At 45.1% G+C, this 26,104-nt stretch overlaps 1 protein-coding gene across 1 annotated transcript in view; it reads right to left on the reverse strand.

Moving 5' to 3' along the window:
• Nucleotides 1–13,356: 13,356 nt before the first annotated feature.
• The window catches only part of CTSE (cathepsin E), a 59,377-nt gene continuing 46,629 nt past the window's right edge, over nt 13,357–26,104 (reverse strand). The window contains exons 7-9 of the mRNA XM_075335704.1: nt 23,992–24,133; nt 19,554–19,652; nt 13,357–17,296 (exon numbers count right to left, since the gene is read on the reverse strand). Of these exons, the coding sequence (XP_075191819.1) occupies nt 17,117–17,296; nt 19,554–19,652; nt 23,992–24,133 (421 nt within the window). The 3' untranslated portion in view covers nt 13,357–17,116. The remainder of the gene's footprint in view (nt 17,297–19,553; nt 19,653–23,991; nt 24,134–26,104) is intronic.

Genomic DNA, 26,104 nt, shown 5'->3' on the forward strand with positions numbered 1-26,104 from the left:
GGACGCTGCAGAGCCAGAGACTTCAGCACCATGGACAGCAGCAGTGAAGGCAGGTGAGTAATGTCCATATGCAATCACGGGATCACGGATCACAGATTGCACATGGACAACCCACGTGTGCTGTGAATCACGGAACACGGAGGGACATGTGCGTGTTTTACACGTCAGTGAAGAACGTCAGTGTTTTTCACTGACGTGTGAAACGGGCCTAACCCGGAGGAGTCTGCAGAGCGGTGATGTCATTCAAAAGAGCAGAAGACCGGCGCTGGACAACGGAGAGAGCGGCGTAGTTGAGTATATTAATACACTCATACTACATTACATGCATATTTGGACATATTTAAACAATAAAAATATTAGTGGGCATTGTTCTTTAAGGTTGCATTCATATATTGCATTTTTATGTATACAGATATTGAAGCCGGATAGTAAAGTGTGCGAATGTATGTCTGTGTATGTATGGTGTGTTTCGGGTCTTCATGATTTTAAGTAGGAATGATTCGACGTCTTTTTTTTTAATTCACACAGACGCTGGCATGCTGGCAGTCTAACTTCATCCAATCACAGATGCTGTTAGAGTGGGTGGAAGGGCGAAGCAGTGAATATTTATAAGGCTTAATGAGTGGAAGTAGTGTGACAGCCATGCGGAGACTCGGTATGTATAACAAATAACTATCATACTTTAAACCAGAGGTCTCAGACACGCGGCCCGCGGACCGCATGTGGCCCCTCAGGCTGCTTCGTTCGGCAACCAGGCCCGTTCCCCTGTTAACTATTGTGGCCGGTGCAGGGGCCGCAGCCACTGTCTGCACTTTGTTAGATGAATGTTTTGCTGGCGCTACGCTCTCTGAGTCAAGGGCTCTGTGCGCGCAGCACCAGCGAAACAATTATCTGACAGAAATCGCTGCCAGTGGCTGCAGCCCCTGCACCTGCCGCATTGGTCACCGGGGGCAGGGGCCTGCAGACAGCAAGAAGCAGAGATTCGGTAGCCGAGGGAACGCGGGACAGGTGAGAATAATGGTGTTTTTTTTATTTTTTTTTATTTGTGTGTATGTGAAGGATGGCACATTAAGCCCTTAGTGACCTATGACGTACTGGGTACGTCATGGTTCCCTGGTACTTAAAGACTTATGACGTACCCAGTACGGTGGCTGCGATCGCTTTGCAAATACCTTAGATTCGGGCAGGAGCGGACCTCAGGAGGGGTGGTGTCTCCTCCTCGGACCTACGGAGGCTGTGATTGGCTGACTAACGCCGCTCAGCCAATGACAGCCACTGTAATGTTTAAGCCATTGAAAATGGTTGAAACATTGAAATCCAGCCATGATCAGTGCAGCTATAGCACTGATCATTGGCTGGAGCTGGGTGACCTCTGTTTCACCCGCCCTCAGCTCTGATCGGAGAGACCGGCCTTGTAACTGATCTCTCCAATCACTGTGGATCTGGAGCCGGAGACCGCTCCCCTCAGCTTCACTCCGGCATCTGTGGAAGCTGAGGAGAGCGATCGGTAAGTTATAGTGCCACTGCCCCCTTTCAGCTGCCGCCACTGCCCCCCCACTTATTACTACAGGATGGGGACATTACTATATAATAGGGACAAAGTGGGCACATGACTATAGGATGGGGACAAGGTGGGCACATGACTATAGGATGGGGACAAGGTTGGCACATTACTATAGAATACGGACAAGGTGGGCACATGATGATAGAATAGGGACAAGGTGGGCACATGACTATAGAATAGGGACAAGGTAGGCACATGACTATAGAATAGGGACAAAGTGGGCACATGACTATAGAATAGGGACAAGGTGGGCACATGACTATAGAATAGGGACAAGGTGGGCACATGACTATAGGATGGGGACAAGGTGGGCTCATGACTATAGGATGGGGACAAGGTGGGCACATGACTATAGGATGGGGACAAGGTGGGCACATGACTATAGGATGGGGACAAGGCTGAGGACATTACTAAAGGATGGGGACATTACAAGGATGGGCCTAATACTATTGGATGGGGACATTACTATAGAATGGGGACAAGGATGGGGTCATTACTATAGGATGGGGACTAGGATGGGCACAGTACTACAGGATAGCGGCATTACTACAAGGGGACAAGGATGGGAAACAATACTATAGGATAGGGATAAGGATGGACACATTACTATAGGATAGGGACATTACTATAGGATGGGGACAAGGATGGACACATTGCTACAGGATGGGCACATTACGATAAGATGGGGACAAGGCTGGGGACATTACTATAGGATGGGGACAAGGATGAGCACATTACTGTAGGATGGGTAGTAGGATAGGGCACAATACTACAAGGGAACAAGGATGGGCACATTACAACAAGATGGGAAACATTACTAAAAGATGTTGGCCAAAATTTCTATATAGTGATAATTTTAACACTATTAGTTACAAGAAAGGGATAAAATGTAAAAAAAAACAACAAAATAAGGCATGACTTTTTTTACCATCAAATTTTTTTTTTATATTTAAACAAGGAATGTGCACATTTGTTATAATAAACAAGTGAAAAATGTTCAAAATCAGTTATCCAAAGGCGTGTAAAAAAAAATATTTAGTACCAATAAAAATGTCACTTTGTCCTGCAAAGAATGCGGCCCCCCAAATTATTTTTTTCCTCTGTGCGGCCCATACACCCAGCCGAGTTTGAGACCCCTGCTTTAAACCCATTTTGCTTCCTTTTGCAGTGCTTTAACACTTACACCAACCATTTTATTGATCATAAGTTTGGGTTCTCATAGACTTATATGTGGTTCAGGGTCCAGGCTCAAATTCTGGTTCAAATCCAGTCCCGGACTGGATTTTGTCTTAAAATCCGGCTGGACCCGGCGTACCCCAGCATCTACAGGTTAGCCCACTCTAATGCCTTTTAGGGATACTTTGCACGTTGCAACATCGCTACTGCGATCTCGTCGGGGTCAAATCGAAAGTGACGCACATCCGGCGCCGGTAACGACGTCGCAACGTGTAAAGCCTAGAAGCACCAATAAACGATCGCAAAAGCATCGAAAATCGGTGATCTGTGTAGTGTCGGTCATAATTTCGCTGCAGCGACAGGTATGATGTTGTTTTTCATTGCTGCGGCAGCACACATCGCTGTGTATGAAGCCGTAGGAGCGAGGAACATCTCCTTACCTGCGTCCCGCCTGCAATGAGGAGGGAAGGAGGTGGCCGGGATGTTTACATCCCGCTCATCTCCGCCCCTCCGCTTCTATTGGCCGCCTGCTGTGTGTCGTCGCTGTGACGCCGCATGACCCTCCCCCTTAGGAAGGAGGCGGGTCGCCGGCCAGAGCGACGTCGCAGGGCAGGTGAGTGCGTGTGAAGCTACGGCAGCTATCACAAGATATCGCATCTGCGACGGGGGCGGGGACTATCGCACTCGGCATCGCTACAATTGGCTAGCCATGTTGCAGCGTGCAAAGTACCCCTTAGTCTTTAAACTGAGCAATTGGACAATTAGTAACATTAGCATAGCCACTGTTAATCTATATACTTGTCGTTATATGCACTAGGGCTTAAGGCAAAAATTAAAAAGATTTCACACATAGAGAAGCTTGTAAAATGCTGATTGTACAAATTTCTTGAACTCTGAGACAGAAACATGCTGTAAATACTGAATCCATGTACATAGGGCACATTACTAGAAGACATCCTCTAATCATGAGTTAAAGACAACAATTTTCTGTATAATTAATGGTATAATGCTTTCCATGACACCAGGTTGTCCCATGACCAGTGTACCCATCTGAGAGAATGCCAAGCATGTGAAAATCATTGGGTTTGTGGAGGCATTACACCACAAACATCTGTGAGTCAAACGCAACCTGACTTCTCTTTTTTTAAAGTTCTGACTGGACTATTTTAAAGAAGGAACAGTTAGAAATGTTAGTGGTTATTAGAGTGACCATCCATATGTAGCAATATAAGCGGTCCTATGGATCGTTAGGAAGCAGTTATATGAAGCAAGAGTGATAAAGAAAACTTGAATGAGACATTGTCAGTCATATGACCCAACCTGACTTATTCCTCTGATGTTCATCTGATCATTAACTACTTACTAAAAACCATAACCCTGATTCATCAGAGATTTTTCCTCAAAATTCTGGTGTAAAACATCTTGAAATGTCTTAATTTTTATGTGCAATTCGAAGTTACAACAAAATGTTTCTACGTTTGGTATTGTTCACCAATCACAGGTCGGCTTAAATTTGGAGAATCACAGGCTCTTAAATTTGGAGAATCTAACTCCAGCCCTTCCTTCATTAAGACTGCATATAAGCCGCCATTCTTAATGATTATATTCTAAAGAAGAGTATATATTATATATATAAAGCAGTATATATTATATATATTTTTTATGCACGGTTACATTTCACTAACACATTATTCACTAATGTATTATTATACTTAGAGATGAGTGAGTACCGTAATATTCGTAATCGCTACACTCGCAATGAATGTATTACTTTGTAATATTCGTCTATATATTCCAAATAGCGAGTACAATGCAAGTCAATGGGAAATGCGAGTAATTTTCTGCTGGACCCAACAGAGAGTTCTGGGGGCCCGAAGAAAAGGCTGAAATAGATGGGAAAGTGATGAAACTGAATGGGGAGAGCATGGACTGTATGCCTCATGCATTTCTGACTCCCATATGGTTTCTGGGATCCCCGGAAGCCACATGGAAGAACTTCCATGTGGCTTCCATCTATCTGTCCCCCTGCAGTCTATGTCACACTGCCCTGGCCAGCCTCGCAGTGATTCACACAGCAGTGTGCGAGTAGCTGTGGGGATGACGAGCGCTGCCATCATGAGGTTAGCAAAGTTCCTTACATGCTGTGATGATTTCCGCTGAACTCATGATGACAGCGTTCATCACTGACTTCCATGGCCGTTGCAAGTCTCACTCGTGATGTCACCGCTAGTTACTGTCTCGGGCTGCTGTGACGTGGCCCGATCTAATAATGTTAACTCTGGTCACTGCACAGCTCTCCCAGCCAATGGAGAACATTCTGTTCTTCATTGACTGGGATAGTGAGTATAGATCGTCATGGGACTCCTTATTGCAGAGGTGGGGAACCTCCAGCCCGCAGGCGGCCCACCATGACCGTAAAATGGGGCCCCCGGGCAGATTCCCAGGGACTGCAGCGCTGGGGCCGCCGACCCTTTAAATGACCACATGCACTGTTTGGGCGAACCAATGGGCTCTCCCGCTGTCCAGTGTTAGCGTGATCAGCGGTGTGTGCCCATCCCTCTGCTCTTCGAAGCGATGTGCCCGCCCCTCTGTCCTTTTGTGCTGTGTGCCCGCCCCTCTGCCCTCCGGAGCGATCTGCCCGCCTGTTTCCTCTCGTGGGGTGTGCCCGCCCCTCTGCCCCCCGGAGCGATCTGCCCGCCCCTCTTTTCTCTCATGGGGTGTGCCCGCCCCTCTGCCCTCCAGAGTAATCTGCCCGCCCCTCTTTCCTCTCATGGGGTGTGCCCGCCCCTCTGCCCTCCAGAGCGATCTGCCCCCTCTGTCCCCTTAGGAGCGATGTGCCCACCCCTATGTCCTCTCGTGTAGTGTGACCGCACCTTTGAACTCCAGAGCGATCTGCCCACCCCTCTGTCCTCTCGTGTGGTGTGCCCGCCCCTCTGCCCTCTGGCCTGCACTGTCTCCGGCGCTGTGTGTGCGTGCGCGCCTGCACTCTGTTCCCCGTCCAGTACTTTGTGTACCATCCCCCCAGAGTTGTGTGCAACGATCAGTGCTGTGTCCCTCATCCCATACTGTGTAGCACCTCAGGTTTCACCCCATGCTGTGTATCACCTCAGGTTTGTGGCTCCCCAGTAATGTCAGGGCTCTGCAGGTGCTGTATGCAGAGCCCAGAGATTACTGGGGGGCAGTGATGTGTGCCCTCCCAATGCTGTGTATCACCCCCAGTTTTGTGTTCCCCCAGTGATGTCTGTGCCCCCCCAGTGATGTCTTTGCCCCCAGCCCCTCTTGTGATGTTTGTATGCCCCCCAGCACCTCTTGCATTGTGTATGTCCCCCAGCGTCTCCTGTTATGTGTATGCCCCCCAGCCCCTCATGTGTTGTTTGCCTTCAGTGTCTCTTGTGACTTATACATCACATTAGAGATGCTGGGGGCATATAGATCACAGGAGACACTGGGGACATACACAACACAGGGGGGGATGTGGACATTTACATCACAGGAGGGGCCGTGGGCATTTACAGGAGGGGCTGGGAGCCTATATATGTCCCCAGCTCCTCATGTGATGTATGTGCCTCCAGTGTCTCCTGTGATGTGTATATACAGCAGTCCCAGCGTTTCCTTTCTGTTGTGTATACATCAGTCCCAGCATTTTCAATGTGATGTAAATGCCCCCAGCCCCTCCAGTGATGTATGTGCCTTCAGTGACTCCTGTAATGTATATAGAGCAGTCCCAGTGTGTTCTATGTGTTATATGTGCCTCCAGCATCTCCTGTGATGTATATACAGCGTCTCCTATGTGATGTATATGATTTACCAAATATTATTATGACAAAGAGTTGAGTGCGCTTCAAACCGAGACAAACCTAGAAAAGCAATTGTGAGAAGCAACATGATTAGTATCACCAAACATCACAGCCGCACCAAAGAGAAGCTGCTCCGACCACCACAGTAGGGGTGAGTTAATTGTTTGACCAAATATAGCAGGGTCATTTTCACATTGATAATTTTGTGCGGCCCCCGAAGATTGGTATAAATTTCCAAATGGCCCCGGCAGTAAAAAGGTTCCCCACCCCTGCCTTATTGGATTACACCGGACTCGGATTTTTTTTCTTTTCAATAAATTGGTGAAAGAGGGAATGTGTTGGGCAGTGTTTTTTCAAATAAAAAGTTTTTTGTTGTCTATTTTTTTATTACTGACCCGGTTATTAATCTCGGGTATCTGATAGACACCGTGAGATCCCTAATCTATGGGCTTGATGCCAGGTGACATTACACAGCTGGTATTAACCTAATATAGTACCCCCATTTGCCACGGCACCAGAGCAACCAATGCGTCACTTCTGGCAGGGGAGGGTCCAATAACGGTGGACCTTCCTAATCTGAGAATAACAAGACCACAGCTGTCCACTTTACCTTGGCTGGTTACAGGGCCAGATTAAGGTTGGTGGGGGCCCCTGGGCAGAAAATCTGGTGGGGGCCCCATAACGTTAACATTTTTAGCCATAACAGTAGAGCACGAACTGAAGCATTTAGAAATAAATCCACTGAGCATGGATCTTATCCTGTTCTGCCACATTCACATTTACACTTATACACAGAAAGTTACATTTTTTTATTGATCCCAATGTTAAGACAGCGAAGGAATAGTAAAAATAAAGGGAAAGTTCTCACTGGCAGCAATGGTTGCTAAAAATAACAATGTGCTCTCTATTGTATTGTCTCCGGAGTAGTACATAGCAGCTGATGTCTGTACACGGTATGCCATACACTGTATCAGAGGTGGATCTAGGTTTTCCTGTCCATGGAGTAGGAGGTCAGTTTGGCGCCCCCTTCTATACACGGCTTATGCGGTTTGAGTAGTTGTCATGTGACCGCTCATACGCCATTTTCACACGTGCCGATGAGCTGCTCTTCCTAATTCTCTCGATGTTCAGTGAAATACTACAGCCCATAAAGAGAAGCAGGAAGAGAAGCTAATTGTGACTCAAAGTATTAAAATGACCTGCAAGTGGTCATGTGACCACTTCTAGAATTAGCAAGCAGAGCTGAATCCTTACATTGAGTATATTACAGGTTGTTGGATTGGGCATGCTACGTGGCTTACTTTTATTATTAAAGGGGTTGTCCAGGTCGACAAGGAAAATTTGTTGTTCTCCTATATGACTGCAGACTTCTGAATTCTCACAGCTTACGGACTGCACATTGTCATGATTTTCCCTAGCCATGAGCAAGTAGTCATGGGACTGCAAGTATGCGATTTGCTTACTTCCGGCCACATTCAAATTAGACGTCTGCAGCCTCACTCAATAGTTACATGCCCTCAAGCTCTCACTGCTGGCATCGGAGAGTCCTGACAGTGTGCAGTGTGCACACTGAGGATTCAGAAGTCTGCAGTCACATAGAAACTTTCACCACAAACCTGGACAACCCCTTTAATGCTACTAACATAATGTAGAAACCCTTGCGGTCATGTAATTTTACAAATTATGGCTTGCTACGTGTGTACAGGATCAGAATCAGTAAAATGTACATAAATACACTGTGTGTAGAATTATTAGACAAATGAGTATTGTGATCACATGATACTTGTTATACATGTCGTCCTACTCCAAGCTGTATAGGCTGAGAGCCAACTACCAATTAAGTAAATCCGGTGATGTGCATCTCTGTAATGAGGAGGGGTGCGGTGTAATGACATCAACACCCTATATAAGGTGTGCTTAATTATTAGGCAACGTCCTTTCCTTTGGCAGAATGGGTCAGAAGAGAGATGTGACGGGCTCTGAAAAGTCCATATTGTGAGATGTCTTGCAGAGGGATGCAGCAGGCTTGAAATTGCCAAACTTTTGAAGTGTGATCACCGAACAATCAAGCGTTTCATGGCAAATAGCCAACAGGGTCGCAAGAAGCGTGTTGGGCAAAAAAGGCGCAAAATAACTGCCCATGAATTGAGAAAAATCAAGCGTGAAGCTGCCAAGATGCCATTTGCAACCAGTTTGTCCATATTTCAGAGCTGCAACGTTACTGGAGTATCAAAAAGCACAAGGTGTGCCGTACTCAGGGACATGGCCAAGGTAAGGAAGGCTGAAAAACCACCACCTTTGACCAAGACACAGAAGATAAAACGTCAAGACTGGGCCAAGAAATATCTTAAGACTGATTTTTCAAAGGTTTTCTGGACTGATGAAATGAGAGTGACTCTTGATGGGCAGATGGATGGGCCAGAGGCTGGATCAGTAAAGGGCAGAGAGCTCCACTCCGACTCAGACGCCAGCAAGGTGGAGGTGGGCACTGGTATGTGCTGGTATCAGCAAAGATCAACTTGTGGGACCTTTTTTGGTTGAGGATGGAGTGAAGCTCAACTCCCAGACCTACTGCCAGCTTCTGGAAGACAACTTCTTCAAGCAGTGGTACAGGAAGAAGTCGGTATCGTTCAAGAAGAACATGATTTTCCTGCAGGACAATGCTCCATCACATGCATCCAACTACTCCACAGCGTGGCTGGCCAGTAAAGGTCTAAAAGATGAAAAAATAATGACATGGCCCCCTTGTTTACCTGATCTGAACCCCATAGAGAACCTGTGGTCCCTCATAAAATGTGAGATCTACAGGGAGGGAAAACAGTTCACCTCTGGGAGCAGTGTCTGGAGGCTGTGGTGGCTGCTGCACGCAATGTTGATCGTAAACAGATCAAGCAATGACAGAATCTATGGATGGTCGCTGCTGAGTGTCATCAGAAAGAAAGGGGGCGATATTGGTCACTAATTTTTTGGGTTTTGTGTTTGCATGTCAGAAATGTTTATTTCTAAATTTTGTGCAGTTATATTGGTTTACCTGGTGAAAATAAACAAGTGAGATGGGAATAGATTTGCTTTTTATTAAGTTGCCTAATAATTCTGCACAGTAATAGTCACCTGCACAAACAGATCCTCCTAAGATAGCCAAATCTAAAAAAACCCCACTCCAACTGCCAAAAATATTAAGATTTGATATTTATGAGTCTTTTGGGCTAATTGAGAACATTGCTGTTGATCAATAATAAAAAAAAATCCTCTAAAATACAACTTGCCTAATAATTCTGCACATGGTGTACAGCACCAGAACCAAAAGCAATACCAAAATACATCACTAGCACCCTCATCAGTAAACGAATATATCACCAGAGCCACCAATACATGACTACAGTACCAAATTTACTGCAACAATATATTGCAGTGTCACATCCCCATATACATTGGTATCACATGAATTAACAACTCCCAGTATGTCCTTAACAATTGTAAGAAAATGCTGGGAATTATTATCAGTATTTATCAGACTTTGGACCATACAGGAACCACAGTCCTGATGAGAAGCATTGAGTATCACACACATACAGTCACATCCGGGTACCTTGTAGGTGACATCTTCCCTGATCGGAGTCATCTTATTCTTTCTTCTCCATCTTGTCCAGACGTCATGATGACTATTCACATCCACAGCTCCTCTCTGCAGACCTCCCGGGTCTTCTGCAGCACATCTTTGCAGACCTCCCGGGTCTTCTACAGCTCCTCTCTGCAGACCTCCCGGGCCTTCTGCAGCACATCTCGACATTATGCCCTTAAAATAAATAGAAGAATGATTATAATGCTCCTAAATATAAATATATGACCTACACTGTGCGTCTGAATAAATAATTGCCCCTCACAATGACCCACACAATGTCATTCTTATGGTACATAGCCTCTTCTTTCAGTTCTGGGCCCCCTCTTCACACAGTCCTCTACATTGTGTACCCACTATACCTCCAAATGTCTATACTGTGCCCCCTCCTCACACTCCCCCTCCTGAGCTGTACCCTCACACTGTTCCCCATGCTATCCCCTCTCTATACTCCCCTCACCCTCAGTACCAAAATCACTATAGTGCACCTCAGTCTCACATTCCCCCTCCTCAGCATACTGTGCCCTCCATACTGTGCCCTCACACTGGCCACCATACTGCTCCTTCTCTATACTGCACCTCAGTCTCACATTCCCCCTCCTCAGCATACTGTGTCCTCCATACTGTGCCCTCACACTGCCCACCATGCTGCCCCTTCTCTATACTGCTAACCCCCCCCCCCCCCACTACCCAGGCTCTATACTATGCCCCTCACACTTTTATCCACCAATACTCTCCACTTACAATATTCTCCCACCATACTGCTGCCTCACACTCTTTAATGGTGCCCCCCTGATTGCTGTGCAGGGGAACATATGCCGCATGCCCCCCAAAGGTACGCCCCTGTACAGTGTACAGGAGAATACATGACTGTTACACAATATACTGTGATACAGACATCAGATGTTATACAATATACACATTATTATATACCATCTGATGTGTGTGCACAGTATATCACACTACTCTGTACACTGGATGTGGTATTCCATGTGCACAGATATACAATCCCCTGCACTGATCACACCTGGGCCTACAGGACAGGATGTAACATATTCTATATGTAATATGGGCCATATAGTATAATGTGTGCTGCAGGCTCAGATGTGATCAGTGCAGGATTCTGTGTAGTGATGTCTCTGCTGGAGATCAGTGTGAGTTATTGCAGGGGAGGGATGAGGCCGATGACCCGGCACTGACAGCCCGACCTGATCTGCAGCAGCTCACACTCCAATAACTCACACTGATAGCAGAGTGGCCGCTGACACTATGGAACCGGTCTGGAGTTATCAGCGGCGTCTGCTCCCTCCTCACTGCAGTCTCCTGCCCGGCCGGCACCATGATTAATGACCTCATACTTACGGGATCCACTGAGACCTCCGGTCCTCCCACAAGCTCCTCTACGGCAGGAAGAAACAGCAGCGCGGTGACGTCATCCTGGCAGACGCAGCCCACACAGCGTGCAGTGGGCGTGTCTGCAGTCCAGTAATGGCCGGGATTGAAATACCTTAAAGGTACAGTGCAGTCTTGAACCACTGCAACTTTAATAAAATGGCGGACACACAGATGGTGGTGGGGGCCCCCTCAGAGGCTCTTGTGGTGGGGGCCCCTGGGCTGAAGCCCCGTCTGCCCCGCCTATAATCCGGCCCTGGCTGGTTATCCAATTAAGGGGGGAGTCTACGATTTTTGTTTTAAATTATTAATTTAATTTAAAATAACAGCGTAGGGTGCCTTCTGTTTTAGATTACCAGCCAAGGTAGAGCTGCCAGTTGTGGTCTGCAGCCTGCCACTGCCTGCTTCACCTTCGCTGGCTACAAAAAATAGGGGGGACTCCATGTCAGTTTTTCGAGGAAACAATAAATTTGTGGCTAAAAACAAGGCCACATGAAAGGCACTAAAGGGTACAAGCTTACAAAAATGCAGGGGAGTGGGACATTATGTTTTTCTTATCTATCTATATATCTATCCATCCAGCTAGCTATCTATCCATCCCTCTATCTATCTAACCCTCCCTATATCTATCTATCCATCCTTCTATCTATCCATCTATGTATCCATCCCTCTATCTATTCATTATCTATCTATCCAGCTAGCTATCTATTCATCCCTCTATCTAACCATCCATCTATCTATCCATCCTTCTATCTATCCAAACTTTGCTTCAGTGCTTGGACCCGCTGGTGCTGGTTCCAGTTGTTCCCACTCCCCTTGTTCTCCATGCCAGTTGTGTCTGGGGTAGCTGTCCTCCGTGCACTCTCGTTTGTATTGGGCTCCCGTGGCCTAGAGCTTCTTGAGAACCCCTCCGATTCGGTCTTGGTCCTATTGCAGGCAGCCTGGACTAGTTAAAGGGGGTCAATCCCTGGTCCCCTCTTTGCTGCTGATACTTCAGACTCTTAGGTTGGCGATGGACCCTGAAGATCTTCTCGCCTGGCAGATTTAACAGTTGACCATAAAGTGTCCCGCTATCCTAGGGTCTGTACCCCGCCTCGTGCTGAGTCCTGTGAGCCTAGGTTCCAGACTTCCACAAGCGCCCCGCGCTCCCTGGAGTATTCCACTTCCACAGATAACTCATGGTGCCTGGAATCCTGGTTCCTTTCTCCACAGTCCCTCACTCCTGTTACAGCACTCCGTTGTTGCTGCACGTCTTTTCCTTTCTTTCTGTACTTTTCACTCCTCCAACTACTACTTTCAATTCCTCACTACACTTCCTTTTTCTGACTCTCTACCCACTTCCTCCTGCCAACCTTACAACTGACCACTGGCCCCTCCCCTTGCTGTGTCTCTCCCTACAGATTGGGTGGCGACTAGCCAATCAGTGCCCATCCCTTTTACCTGTTGCTAGGCAGTCTCCCACTTTGGTGTTGGGGTATGTGTGTGGCCTGAAGGTGCTGGTGTGTTGATTGGCACGGATATTCCTGAGTTTGGGTTTCCACATTCACATTTGTGTCCCCTGGTACCGCAGGGGTGCTACATAGGAAGGGTAGGGTACTGCTCAGTCCATTATTTAATCTAGTGTTGAAACACTAAGAAAATCTATGCCGAAATCAGACTTTTCATAATTTAATGGCAATTTTGTCAGAGAAATCCTTTTGCTCTGTATTAAAAAGCCTGAAAAAAAATATATTGTGTTGTGGTTTTAAACATTTTCATTGTAGTTCAGAAAATGAGATACAATAATAGACATAGACCAATTTCACAACTTTTTATTATATGCATCTAATTATTAGTTATTCACATATTTCTAGTCATCATTATTAAAGGTATTTAGAAACAAATTACAAAACCAAATCAGATTTGATTAAAAAGAAAATTTTATATATATATATATTATATATATATATATATATATATATATAAAAAAAGCTAAAAAAAATCTCCAATATTTTCTTTTTTTTTCCCCTGACAATGCACTGTAGAAGCCCAGGAGGAGCTTCCTGGCAGCCAATGTGCCAATTATTGGGAAAATGGCTCCAAATGGTGATGCCTGAAGTTTGGCTAAAGAGGTCATCGAACAAGTGCCGTAGTCATGTGTCAACCACTTGAAAAGATAGAAAAGGAGCACCACTGAGGCTTTTGAGCTGAATTGCCATTGGAGATACAGTATAGATTAATTTGCTATTTTTCACATCTGCTGGGGTTTTTCTTTAAATAGTTTGTCAGGTGAAAACAAGTTATTGTTGATTGGTGAGGTTCTGACCATTGGGAACATATCGATCTGCAGTACCGGGAATATTTATCCCAGTTAGAATGGCGCTACAGTGCACAACCAACATTCCACTCATTCCCTATGAGGCTACAAAGTGCTGCACTCGGCTTTTTTTGGCAGTAAACAGTATGGATGAAGAACTGTTTTTGCATTTAACCTGCTGTTTAATTCTGTGATGGGCATAAAAATGTTGCCGATTTGTGCTGCTGCCAGCAGTAAGACTCCTACCAATCAGTTACCTGCAAATAAGTGGTAAATCATTTCACCCTTTGTACATTTTCTATGCTTAAAAGAAATTTCTTAATAGATCTTTGCCTAAAAAGTCTTCCATACTGATTTTACATAGAAGTCCATTTACCTTTAAAAAAGGGTTTTGAAAGTGACCTTAAAAATATAATAGTAGATGAGAAGTGAACAATGAGAAGTGAACAAGCATGTTCGGTGGATGAAATTTTCAGGAAAAAGTGTATTGCAGAAGTTACATGACATGAAAATATCAAAATGAGTTTTATGGAAAAGTCAAAGTATTTAGTGGGAACTTATCTGGGTGATAGCGTGCAGGCAATAGAACAAACAATAGACAGCGCTGTACAGTAAGGTAATAAGTGCTGTGAATTATCCAGAGTGAATGTCTACCCTGTAATAGCAGTTTGTTTTTTTAAATTAAAAAAAAGTTCAAAATTCAGTTAATATATACTTCAATATACAAATTCTCTGCATCATCTAAGGATAACCTCAAGAAATGAAAATAGGAAACGCTGCTTGTTTCTTGTCACTAGCTTAGTGGCTCACAGTGAATTACACTTTGCACATATTGGACTTAGCCAGGGCAGCATAAACCTGGTAAATTCCATCTAAGAACAGCAGAAAATAGTGACAGGACCTTGATTATACCCCTGATTATATTACTCTGTGACTGACTTGTGAATCCTCATGTCGCGCACAGCACAAGCTGTCAGTCGTACACGGCCTCACTAAGTAGAAGCAAATTGAGCTACATCGTGCATGTCTAGTTGGAATGTGACCCAAAGTATGCATATTGGATGCTTGCACTCACATTACTGCCCAGTATCACAGTATGCCGCGCCCATCTATTTGGATTCTGGCCAGGAGAATGCATATTGCATACTTGCAACCATGTGACCACTATTCATAGCCCTGACACTGGTGAATCCTCACAGCCCAGAGTGCAGACAATGTAAGGTTTCACAAGTTTGCAGTCACATAGAGTACAGCATTTTAAAGGGGCTGTCTAGATTTAGCACAAACATCTGCAGTCACTCTATATGACTTCAGACTTTTGAATCTTCACATTGCGAACAACATGTGCTGTCAGGATTTTATGGTGCCGATGGAAATAATGGGTGGTCATGTGACCGCAAGTATGTGCTATCCATAATTTGGGCCACATTCTGATTATCCATTCACTTCTATTGCGAGAGGTCACGAACAAATGACATTACACGCTGTGCGCTACGTAAGGATTCACAAGTCTGCAGACATATAGAGGGTCTGCAGAATTGTGGATTTAGACCAGACAACCCCTTGATTTTATGAAAAAACAGCATCTTAAAGGGGTTGTCTAGATTTGGCATGAACATCTGCAGTCATTCTATGTGACTACAGACTGTTGAATCATCACATCGCGCACATGCGCTGTCACAATTTTCTGGTGCCGGGGGAGATACTGGGCTGTAATATGACTGCAAGTAAGAGAAGGGCTGGAATGGGGCGCAGCCATAGTGGAAGACTGGACATGACAGGAGTTTGTAAGGACAAGACACAGACAGGGTTAATGGGGAGTGTAAGCAGGAAAGAGTTAATAGACGTTTGGCACATTCACAACGGGAAATGGAGGGGGATTCATGGGATTTCAGTGGGTCACATAGATTGGGGGGACTGTTATAGGATTGGTTGGAAGTTTGGAGGAAGGGGTGTAGAAAGGAAGGAGGAGTACCTGTTATAAGAAGTGGAAGAGCCATCCGGACATCTTCTCTCTTGGATCCAGGCCCGATGAACGACCCGCCCACCCGCCTTTATTAATGTTGTTAAAAAATTTATAAAAATAAAACAATATACTTAACTTAATATGGTGATAGGGTGGTGGGTAATGATATGTTGTATTCAATATCATGGCAGCTGAGGTGAGGAGGTCAGGGATGGCCTTGGTTAATGGAATAAGGGGTCACATCAGAGGTATGCTGACCCGTCATGGTTGGTTATGGTTAAGTTCCTGCTGGGACAGTTCCCGGGGAACAGGTCAAAATTTGGAGAAGGGACAGCACTATGACATTTGTCAGCCCCAAGATGGATTGGTGTGACTGGGGATGGTATTCTGGTGCTGTCCGGTGGTTTAGGCCATCCAGGATCTCCTCAAGAAATAAGGTTATGGTTATTATGGTTATTATATTGACTATGTTCTTAATTGTAATTAATAAAGGCTGCTGTGGCCATATATTTCCACAGTCACGTGGCCTTGTGTGGTTTTTTGTGCTTTGACACTTTACAATACCCTAGTAATGTGATATTCACACATTGGGCCACATTCAAACTAGACTTGCATGGTCTCGTTCATTTCACTTCTGTTCAATGAGGCCACACACAAATGACAGTATGCGCTGTGCGCAACATGAGGATTCACAAGTCTGTAGTCACATGGAGTGACTGAAGACTTGTGGATTTAGACCAAACAACTCCTTTAAGCAAATAGGCTCCCTATTATGGTACCAGAATTGAATGATTTAATGTCATGGTTACAGTGGATTTGGAGCAGCGTATCATACAAACAAAAGGCCTCATAATAATAAAAAACGTAATAATAAAAACTACGTACAGAAAACTGCCCATGTTTCAAACAGCAACAAATCAGAGCTTACGTTTCATTTCCCCAAGTGCTCTGATAAACTAAAAGCTGCGCTGTGATTGGTTGCTATTGTCAACAAGGAGTTTTTCTTTATGTCTGGCTCAAAAATTTGTCCCGAAGTGTTAAATGGTGGACATTCAGTAATTTTATGAATCCAAATTGCAGAGTAATTAGCAATTACCAACAGCTTATTCGTTCTAGTTAATATTGTACATTATAGCGGCCGTAAATCTACATCGCAGGAATCTAAGAATATTGATTTGTTAAAACATTTGCTTTACAGTTGGAAATGCTGTAAAAAAGGAATGTATACAAGGACTCTGTTCTTGGCTTTAGATTATGATATCTGACACTACGCTGCCTTTAGATCATCTAGCACCCCAACAATGTATTATACCCCATTGGCTACATATTCATATGGAACAACTGGAGCAAGTCCAACTCTGTTGTAACCTCGATCAAACACAGAATAAAACTGTCCTATAAACACATCTCCTAGAATCCATAGAGGCCCTGCAGGGGGAGAAATATCCTGTCCTTGGAAGCCGCTGCTGCAGTAGTTTTCTCCATCCTAGCAAACAAGGAGAGATCGTATATAATATCAATAATGGTATTTATGCAATATTTCCATAAATGTCCATGTACATAAATCTCCATAACTGAGAGTTTGGTGCCTTATCATTTTTCCCCCCATTATAGACATTTACGGTACATTTAATAAGCAGAGTGCCTAGTGCAAAGTCTGTGAGAAGAAGCCCTATTAAGAGCTGCCAGGCTATTACAAACAGAACTTCATAGCAGAATGTCCACAAAATATCAACGGATATTCACTTACCTAATTACCCAACCTTTTACTGTGAATAATATCAGCATGTAGATAACCTCCAGTTACACAGTTGGGCTAGGCTCGCAGAGAATGTTTGTTATAGCAGTCAAGGATCATGAGTCCGGTATTATGCACTGCCAGGCACTAACAGTAATGGTACTAAGAAATGGTCTTTTTATAGTTCTACACAGAAATACAGTACACATTAATGTAACTTGTCAGGTACCCAGTGCCCTCCAACCCAACAGCAGTCACATCTGGATGACTAAATTCCCTCTGTAACCAGCCCTGTATGATAATATTCACATAAATAACTCTACGTGTAAAAAAGTATTTGTAAGCTTCACTTTTCCTGTGCTAATTAGAGCTTTGACTAGTGGACGGGGCGTTTGTTACCCAGACTAGTGGGCTCTCTTGTCATGTCACCACACCCCTGTGGGCATGATAGCATGATTCCCGTGAGCCGATGCATCACCCACTCCAGGAAATCTTGCGCATGCGTAGCTCATATCGGCAGCGTCACTGCACTTCTGAAGATAGGTGTATGCGTCATGGCTTCAGAGTGGTGCACTGCGCACGATCGGAAGAACAGCTTCTGTACTTAAAAATTAAAAGTTTAAAAATTGCTAAATTTTTAGCATTTTCAACAAAATTCAGATGTTTTCACAAATAAAAAAAAAACAAAAAAACATTGACCTAAATTTACAACTTGCAAAGTACAATGTGCCATGAAAAAATGATCTCAGAATCACTGGGATACATTGAAGAATTCAAGAGATAACACACAAAGTGACACTGGTCAGAATTGAAAAATTAAGGTCAAAATTGGCTCCATCACAAAGGAGTGAAGCCTGATTTACATATGAAATCAAATAGCGATTTTTTTCAATCAGGGAGCAATAGATTAAATAAGTGAAAGTGTGGATGACATTATATTTTAGAGAGTAACATGACTATATAAAGTTTGAAGGGTGAATTGTTCTGACAGGTTCTCATTAAAGGGAACCTGTCACAAGGTTTTTCCTTTACTGTATAAGCTGCGGCCACCACCAGTGGGCTCTTATATGCAACACTCTAAAATACTGTATACGAGAGCCCAGGCCGCTCTGTAGAACATAACAAACACCTTTATTACATTCACCTTGGGGGTGGTCCACTCCGATGGGTGTCGTTCTCTGGCGCCTCCTCTCTGTGGTGATTGACGTCCTCCTGCCCAGCCCCTTGTACATGATGCGTCCTACGTCAGTCACACATAGGCCTCTATTGTGCTCCTGCACATGTGTACTTTCATCTGTCTAGCTTTGACCTTTCCTCGCGCCTGCAGGGCAGATCAAAACGTGCATGTGCAGGAGCGTAATGTAGGCCTCTGTGTGAATGACGTAGGATGCATCATGCAAAGGGGCTGGGCAGGAGGACGGCGATCGCACAAGATGGAGGAGGCGCTGGACCGAGAGCAATGATGCCCATTGGACCGGTCCGCCCCCTAGGTATTATAAAAGATGTTCTTTATGTTATACATGTTATACAAAGCGGCTTTTCTCTCTTTTCTCTAGTATTCCAGAATGCTGTATATAAGAGCTTACTGGTGGTGGCCGCAGATTATAAAGGAAAATTCTGGTGACAGGTTCCCTTTAATAAATAATTCCGCTTAATACTTTAGGCTAAGTTCACCTATCCAGTAATCATCCACTGGAACAGATCCAGTAGCAATTCATTGGCAAAAAAGTTGTACAGACATGACTTTTTTTACGATTTGAAACCATTGATTTCTGTACAATCCATTTTTTTGAATATGGGAGTCTATGGAAAACGGATCCAGTAACTGATTGCTATTTTGCCATCCATTTTTCTTCATTTGTAAATGATCCGTTTTTTTTTCTTCAAAACAGACAAAAAAGTTGTGTTCTTGCCCGCAAATCACTGCTGAATCCGTTTTAACCGATGATTACTGGACATGTGAACTCAGCCTAGATGATTTAGAAGCTTACTTTCATGAACTTACCAGAAGTGTGTACTGTTCAGATGTTAAATTGTAACTAAGTCCATTGATTACAAACGTCACGGTGGGCATGGCGCTTAGGCTACTGCAACTGACACCATACTAAAAACATAAAAAAGAGATAGGATAGTATGTTACTGTGAAATAGCAGCTTGAGATAGGAAGAGTCTAGATTACAACATTGCACTCTCAAAAAAGGAAAAACAAGGTTTATTCTTTGCAATTCTTGTATTTTTATTAATATAGAAATGTGACAGGGGGACGTTTCGGCCCAATAAGGCCTTTCTCACGCCTAGTCACTTCAAGTAGAAGATTTGGCTTATATGGAACAGATTCTGTTAGATGCAGGGATAAGTAGAATAGAGGAGGTCCACCAAAATGTAGCAGAGTTGAGTTCACTGTACAAAATTTCTGTTCTGTTGCTTATATAGGGTTTAAGTATCCCAGGAGCTTTAAAGGGGCATAGTATGTGCGGTGCCTTAGATCTCCTGAAAATATAGGAAATAGTTTCTATTGTGATTCTAGCTATATAGCAAAAAGAAGAGGGATTTCCATCTGTGGCTTGTATATCTGCTATTATACTGCTATGGTGGACTGTGTCCTCTTGTTGCCTCCTTCCCAGGATGTGGCCGAATGCATTCGGCCACATCCTGGGAAGGAGGCAACAAGAGGACACAGTCCACCATAGCAGTATAATAGCAGATATACAAGCCACAGATGGAAATCCCTCTTCTTTTTGCTATATAGCTAGAATCACAATAGAAACTATTTCCTATATTTTCAGGAGATCTAAGGCACCGCACATACTATGCCCCTTTAAAGCTCCTGGGATACTTAAACCCTATATAAGCAACAGAACAGAAATTTTGTACAGTGAACTCAACTCTGCTACATTTTGGTGGACCTCCTCTATTCTACTTATCCCTGCATCTAACAGAATCTGTTCCATATAAGCCAAATCTTCTACTTGAAGTGACTAGGCGTGAGAAAGGCCTTATTGGGCCGAAACGTCCCCCTGTCACATTTCTATATTAATAAAAATACAAGAATTGCAAAGAATAAACCTTGTTTTTCCTTTTTTGAGAGTGCAATGTTGTAATCTAGACTATATTACTGGACTTTGGTCCTCACATTTGCACCTCAACCGTCTTGACGGGCCGTGTGCACACCATAGCCTCTCTAAATTGAGATAGGAAGAGAGCAGGACTCTAGTTCACAAGGTGAAACTTTACCCTTTAACCTCTTGAGGGCCAGTTGATTTTTTCATTTCTTCCTACTTTTAGGCTATGCACGCACTACCCGTTTTTGTGCGTTTTTCCGGTGCGTTTTTGTTCAGAAAACTGCATGATTTTGCTTCACCAGCAAAATCTATAGGGTGCTTTACATGCTGCGACATCGCTAGCGATTGCTAGTGATGTCATGAGCGATAGTACCCACCCTCGTCGTTGTTGCGATATGTGGTGATCGCTGCCGTAGCAAACATTATCGCTATGGCAGCGTCACACGGACTTACCTTCCCTGCGATGTCGCTCTGGTCGGTGAACCGCTTCCTTTCTAAGGGGAAGGTGCGTTCGGCGTCACAGCAACGTCACACGGCAGCCGTCCAATAGAAGCGGAGGGGCGTACATGAGTGGGACGTAACATCCCGCCCACCTTCTTCCTTCCGCATTGCCGGTGGACGCAGGTAAGGAGATGTTCGTCGTTCCTGCGGTGTCACACGTAGTGATGTGTGATGCCGCAGGAACGATGAACAACATCGTACCTGCAGCAGCAACGATATTAAGGAAAGGAGTGACGTATCAATGATCAACGATTTTGGATGTTTTTGCGATCGTTGATCGCCGCTCCTTGGTGTCACATGCTGTGATGTCGCTAACGGCGCCGGATGTGCGTCACTAACAACGTGACCCCGACGATATATCATTAGCGATGTCGCAGCATGTAAAGTTGTCAATTTTGATGTCTGCACACGGCGTTTTTTTTTAGCTGCGTTTTGTAGTGCCCAAAAAAACGCAGCATGTCAATTATTCCTGCATTTTTCACCCTTTGATTTCAATGAATGAAAAACGCAAATTGCAAATATAGCTGCATTTTAGAGCATTTCTATGACTAAAAACGCAGCTATAATCGCAAGAGGTGGGTAGTACAGTCACGTGTACAGGAAGACGATTATACTCACCCAGCATTCCTTGTGTTGGTAAAAAGAATGAAGATGGTGAATCAGTTGAAGAAAAAAATAAATGTGCCAAAGCTCATCCAACTGGTATGTTGTCCGCTCCTACCACCATCCCATCCTCTCAACGCCATGTCCGCTCCCAGCTCCTCTCCCGGTACCGCCACCCCTGCTTGCACCTACCGTCCGGTGCCATGTCCGCTCCTAGCTCCTCTCCCGGTACCGCCACCCCTGCTTACACCTCCCGTCCAGCACAATGTCAACTCCTGCTGTCATGTTCTCTCTCTTCCCTCTCTCTCTTCCCCCTCTCTCTTCCCCCTCTCTTTCTACCCCCTCTCTCTCTTCCCCCCTCTCTCTCTCTTACCCCTCTCTCACTCCCCTCTCTCTCTCTCTTTCCTCTCTCTCTTCCCTCTCTTCCCCCTCTCTCTCTCTTCCCCCCTCTCTCTCTCTCTTCTCCCTCTCTCTTCACCCCCCCTCTATCTCTCTCTTCTCCCTCTTTCTCTCTCCCCACCCCCCTCTTTCTTTCTCTCTCCCCCCTCTCTCTCTCTCTTCCCTCTCTCTCTTCCCTCTCTCTTCCCCCTCTCTCTCTCTTCCCCCTCTCTCTCTCTCTTCCCCCTCTCTCTCTCTCTTCCCCCTCTCTCTCTCTCTTCCCCCTCTCTCTCTCTCTTCCCCCTCTCTCTCTCTCTTCCCCCTCTCTCTCTCTTCCCCCTCTCTCTCTCTTCCCCCTCTCTCTCTCTCTCTTCCCCCCCTCTCTCTCTCTCTTCCCCCCCTCTCTCTCTCTCTTCCCCCTCTCTCTCTCTCTCTTCCCCCTCTCTCTCTCTCTCTTTCTTCTCTTCTCTCAGACAGAAGACCAAGATTGTGGAGGTGTGAGAGCAAATAATAAAGATAGAGTCCCTAAGTGTGTCTGTGTATTTATTTCTAATAAAGTATTTTTTTCTCTGTGTCATGTTTGTTTTTAACCCTTTATTAGAGATTCTTAATGGCCGGGTCAAACTTGTCCTGACATTAAGAATCTCGGGCTTTATACCAGCTAGTAAAACAAAGCTGGTATTAACCCCTTATTACACAGCATGCCACCCGGCACCAGGGCCGCTGAAGAGTTGGATACAGCGCCATAAAATGGCGCTTCTATGAAAGTGCCATTTTCTGGGGTGGCTGCGGACTGCGATATGCAGCGGGGGTGCCCAGAAAGCTTAGGCACCCTGCACTGCGGATTCCAATCCCTGCTGCCTAGTTGTACCTGGCGGGATACAAAAATTGGGCGAAGCCCACGTCGTTTTTTTTGTTTGTTTTTTTTACTTATTTCAAGAAATTCATGAAATAATTAAAAAAAAGGACTTCCCTATATTTTTAGTTCCCAGCCGGGTACAAATAGCCAGCTGGGGGTTGGGGGCAGCCGAACATGCCTGCTGTACCTGTTTAGCATACAAGATTATAGTGAAGCCAACGTAATTTTTTTTTTTACCTTTTTGGGCAAAAAACTCCTGCATACAGTCCTGGATGGAGGATGCTGAGCCTTGTAGCTCTGCAGGTGCTGTGTGCTCTCCTGCATACACTAGTGGATGGAGTATACTGAGCCTTGTAGGTCTGCTACCCCTGCCTCTCCCTCCAGCATACAGTCCTGGATGGAGCATGCTGAGCCTTGTAGTTCTGCAGCTGTCTACTCTCCTGCATACACTATTGGATGGAGCATGCTGCTTCTTGTAGTTCTGCTACCCCTGCCTCTCTCTCCAGCATACAGTGCTGGATGTAGCATGCTGATCCTTGTAGTTTTGCAGCAGCTGCCGGCTCCATCCCTCATCTCCACTGCCGGCCGAACTCAGCTGACCTCAGAGCCCCGCACACGCTGCAATGGGGACACAGACCAAGTAATCGGCCGATACAGGACTCAGCTGATCTGAACTCAGCCGAACTCCTAATTACACAGCCCGCACACGGTCACACATGATCGGCAGCAGGCAGTGACTGCTGCATCCACAGCGTGTGCGGGCAGTCAGATCAGGAGTTCAGTTGACTCTCGATCAGCTGACTCCAGTGCCGGACGGTAGAAGAAGGAAATTACATCAGATCTTTTTTTTTTTCTTCACCAATCTTTAATGGCATTGTTCCCTGATAAAAAAAAAACGCATAAAACCGCAGTGAACAAAAACGCAGCCAAAAACGCATGCGTTTTTTATGTATTTTTGCCGCTGATGCGTTCTTGTGCATTTTTTGCGGCCAAAAATGCAGCATCTTGCTGAGAGAGTCGATTTAATTTGTAGCTCTTACCTCTCCATCTGTTTCAGTGGCTCCAATGTACTGTTGTAGTAGCTGAATGTCTGTTGATGGCCCTGTGATCATTGAGGTTCCAGTGTCTACAATGGCCTGGCATCCTTGGGAGCAAAATGCTGTTTCTCCTCCAACCAGGATGCTGATCAAAATGGGACATCAATTTACTTCTGTTATAATTATGCCTTAGTAGAGTAGCTATGTGCATGGAATATTATATTAAACGTAAATCACCACTAAACGGAATATATGCATTTAAATGTTTAGTAATCTTAGATATTGTTCCCACATATCAAATCATGGATTATTTCCTTTTACACTGTGTGCAGAATTATTAGGCAAATGAGTATTTTGATCACATGATACTTTTTATACATGTTGTCCTACTCCAAGCTGTATAGGCTTGAGAGCCAACTACCAATTAAGTAAATCAGGTGATGTGCATCTCTGTAATGAGGAGGGGTATGGTGTAATGAGATCAACACCTTATATAACGTGTGCTTAAAGGGAACCTGTCATCAGAAATTTGGCTCTCAACCTAAATGTTTCCCCCTCTGCAGCTCCTGTGCTGCATTCTAGCAAGGTTTCTATACTTTTTGTGCCCCCTTTTAAACCAAAATAAATACTTTATAAAACTGTACCTTTCGGTTTGAAAATCTTGTAAATCGTCCATGGGGGCGGGCCGTGTGGCGTCCGTTACTGTATCTTACGCCGTCCCCCATGCTCCAAATCATCCCTCATAACGCCGCCCACTGCGCCCGAGGTCCCGTGCACGCCAGGACACCTAGTGACGTGGTCGCAGGCATGAGAGTATGGGCGGCGCTGTGATTGCATCGCAAGTGCCCGCCCATACTCTTGTGCCTGCCCTTTCCCCACTGCCTCCAGCGTTCTGCGCCGGCCCGACGTCACCTCCTTCCCATCGTACCCTGCAGCAGGAAATAGATGGGAGGAGCGGAGCAGGCCACTACAGGAGAAGCGGAGGATCTGGGTGACGGACAGAGGGGAGAGCGCGCCCACGAGAGTATGGGCGCGCACTTGCGATGCAATCACAGCGCCGCCCATACTCTCGTGCGTGCGACCACGTCACCAGGTGTCCAGGCGTGCACGGGACCTCGGGTGCAGTGGGCGGCGTTATGAGGGATGATTTGGAGCATGGGGGACGGCGTATGATACAGCAACGCCGCCACACGGCCCGCTCCCATGGACGATTTACAAGATTTTCAAACCGAAAGGTACAGTTTTATAAAGTATTTATTTTGGTTTAAAAGGGGGCACAAAAAGTATAGAAACCTTACTAGAATGCAGCCCAGGAGCTGTAGAGGGGGAAACTTTTAGGTTGAAAGCCAAATTTCTGATGACAGGTTCCCTTTAATTATTAGGCAACTTCCTTTCCCTTGGCAAAATGGGTCAGAAGAGAGATTTGATGGGCTCTGACAACTCCAAAATTGTGAGATGTCTTGCAGAGGGATGCAGCAGTCTTGAAATTGCCAAACTTTTGAAGCATGATCACCGAACAATCAAAAGTTTCATGGCAAATAGCCAACAGGGTCGCAAGAAGCGTGTTGGGCAAAAAAGGTGCAAAACAACTTCCCATGAAGTGAAGAAAATCAAGCGTAAAGCTGCCAAGATGCCATTTGCCACCAGTTTGGCCATATTTCAGAGCTGCAATGTTACTGGAGTATCAAAAAGCACAACATGTGCCATACTCAGGGACATGGCCAAGGTAAGGAAGGCTGAAAAACGATCACCTTTGAACACGAAACATAAGATAAAACATCAAGACTTGGCCAAAAAATATCTTAAGACTGATTTTTTAAAGGTTTTATGGACTGATGAAATGGGAGTGACTCTTGATGGGCCAGAGGCTGGATCAGTAAAGGGCAGAGAGCTCCACTCTGACTCAGACGCCAGCAAAGTGGAGGTGGGGTACTGGTATGGGCTGGTATCATCAAAGATGAACTTGTGGGACCTATTCGGGTTGAGGATGGAGTGAAGCTCAACTCCCAGACCTACTGCCAGTTTCTGGAAGACAACTTCTTCAAGCAGTGGTACAGGAAGAAGTCGGTATCGTTCAAGAAAAACATGATTTTCATGCAGGACAATGCTCCCTCAC

Source organism: Anomaloglossus baeobatrachus, chromosome 2, assembly GCF_048569485.1.
Source record: "Anomaloglossus baeobatrachus isolate aAnoBae1 chromosome 2, aAnoBae1.hap1, whole genome shotgun sequence".
Taxonomy (NCBI): Eukaryota; Metazoa; Chordata; class Amphibia; order Anura; family Aromobatidae; genus Anomaloglossus; species Anomaloglossus baeobatrachus.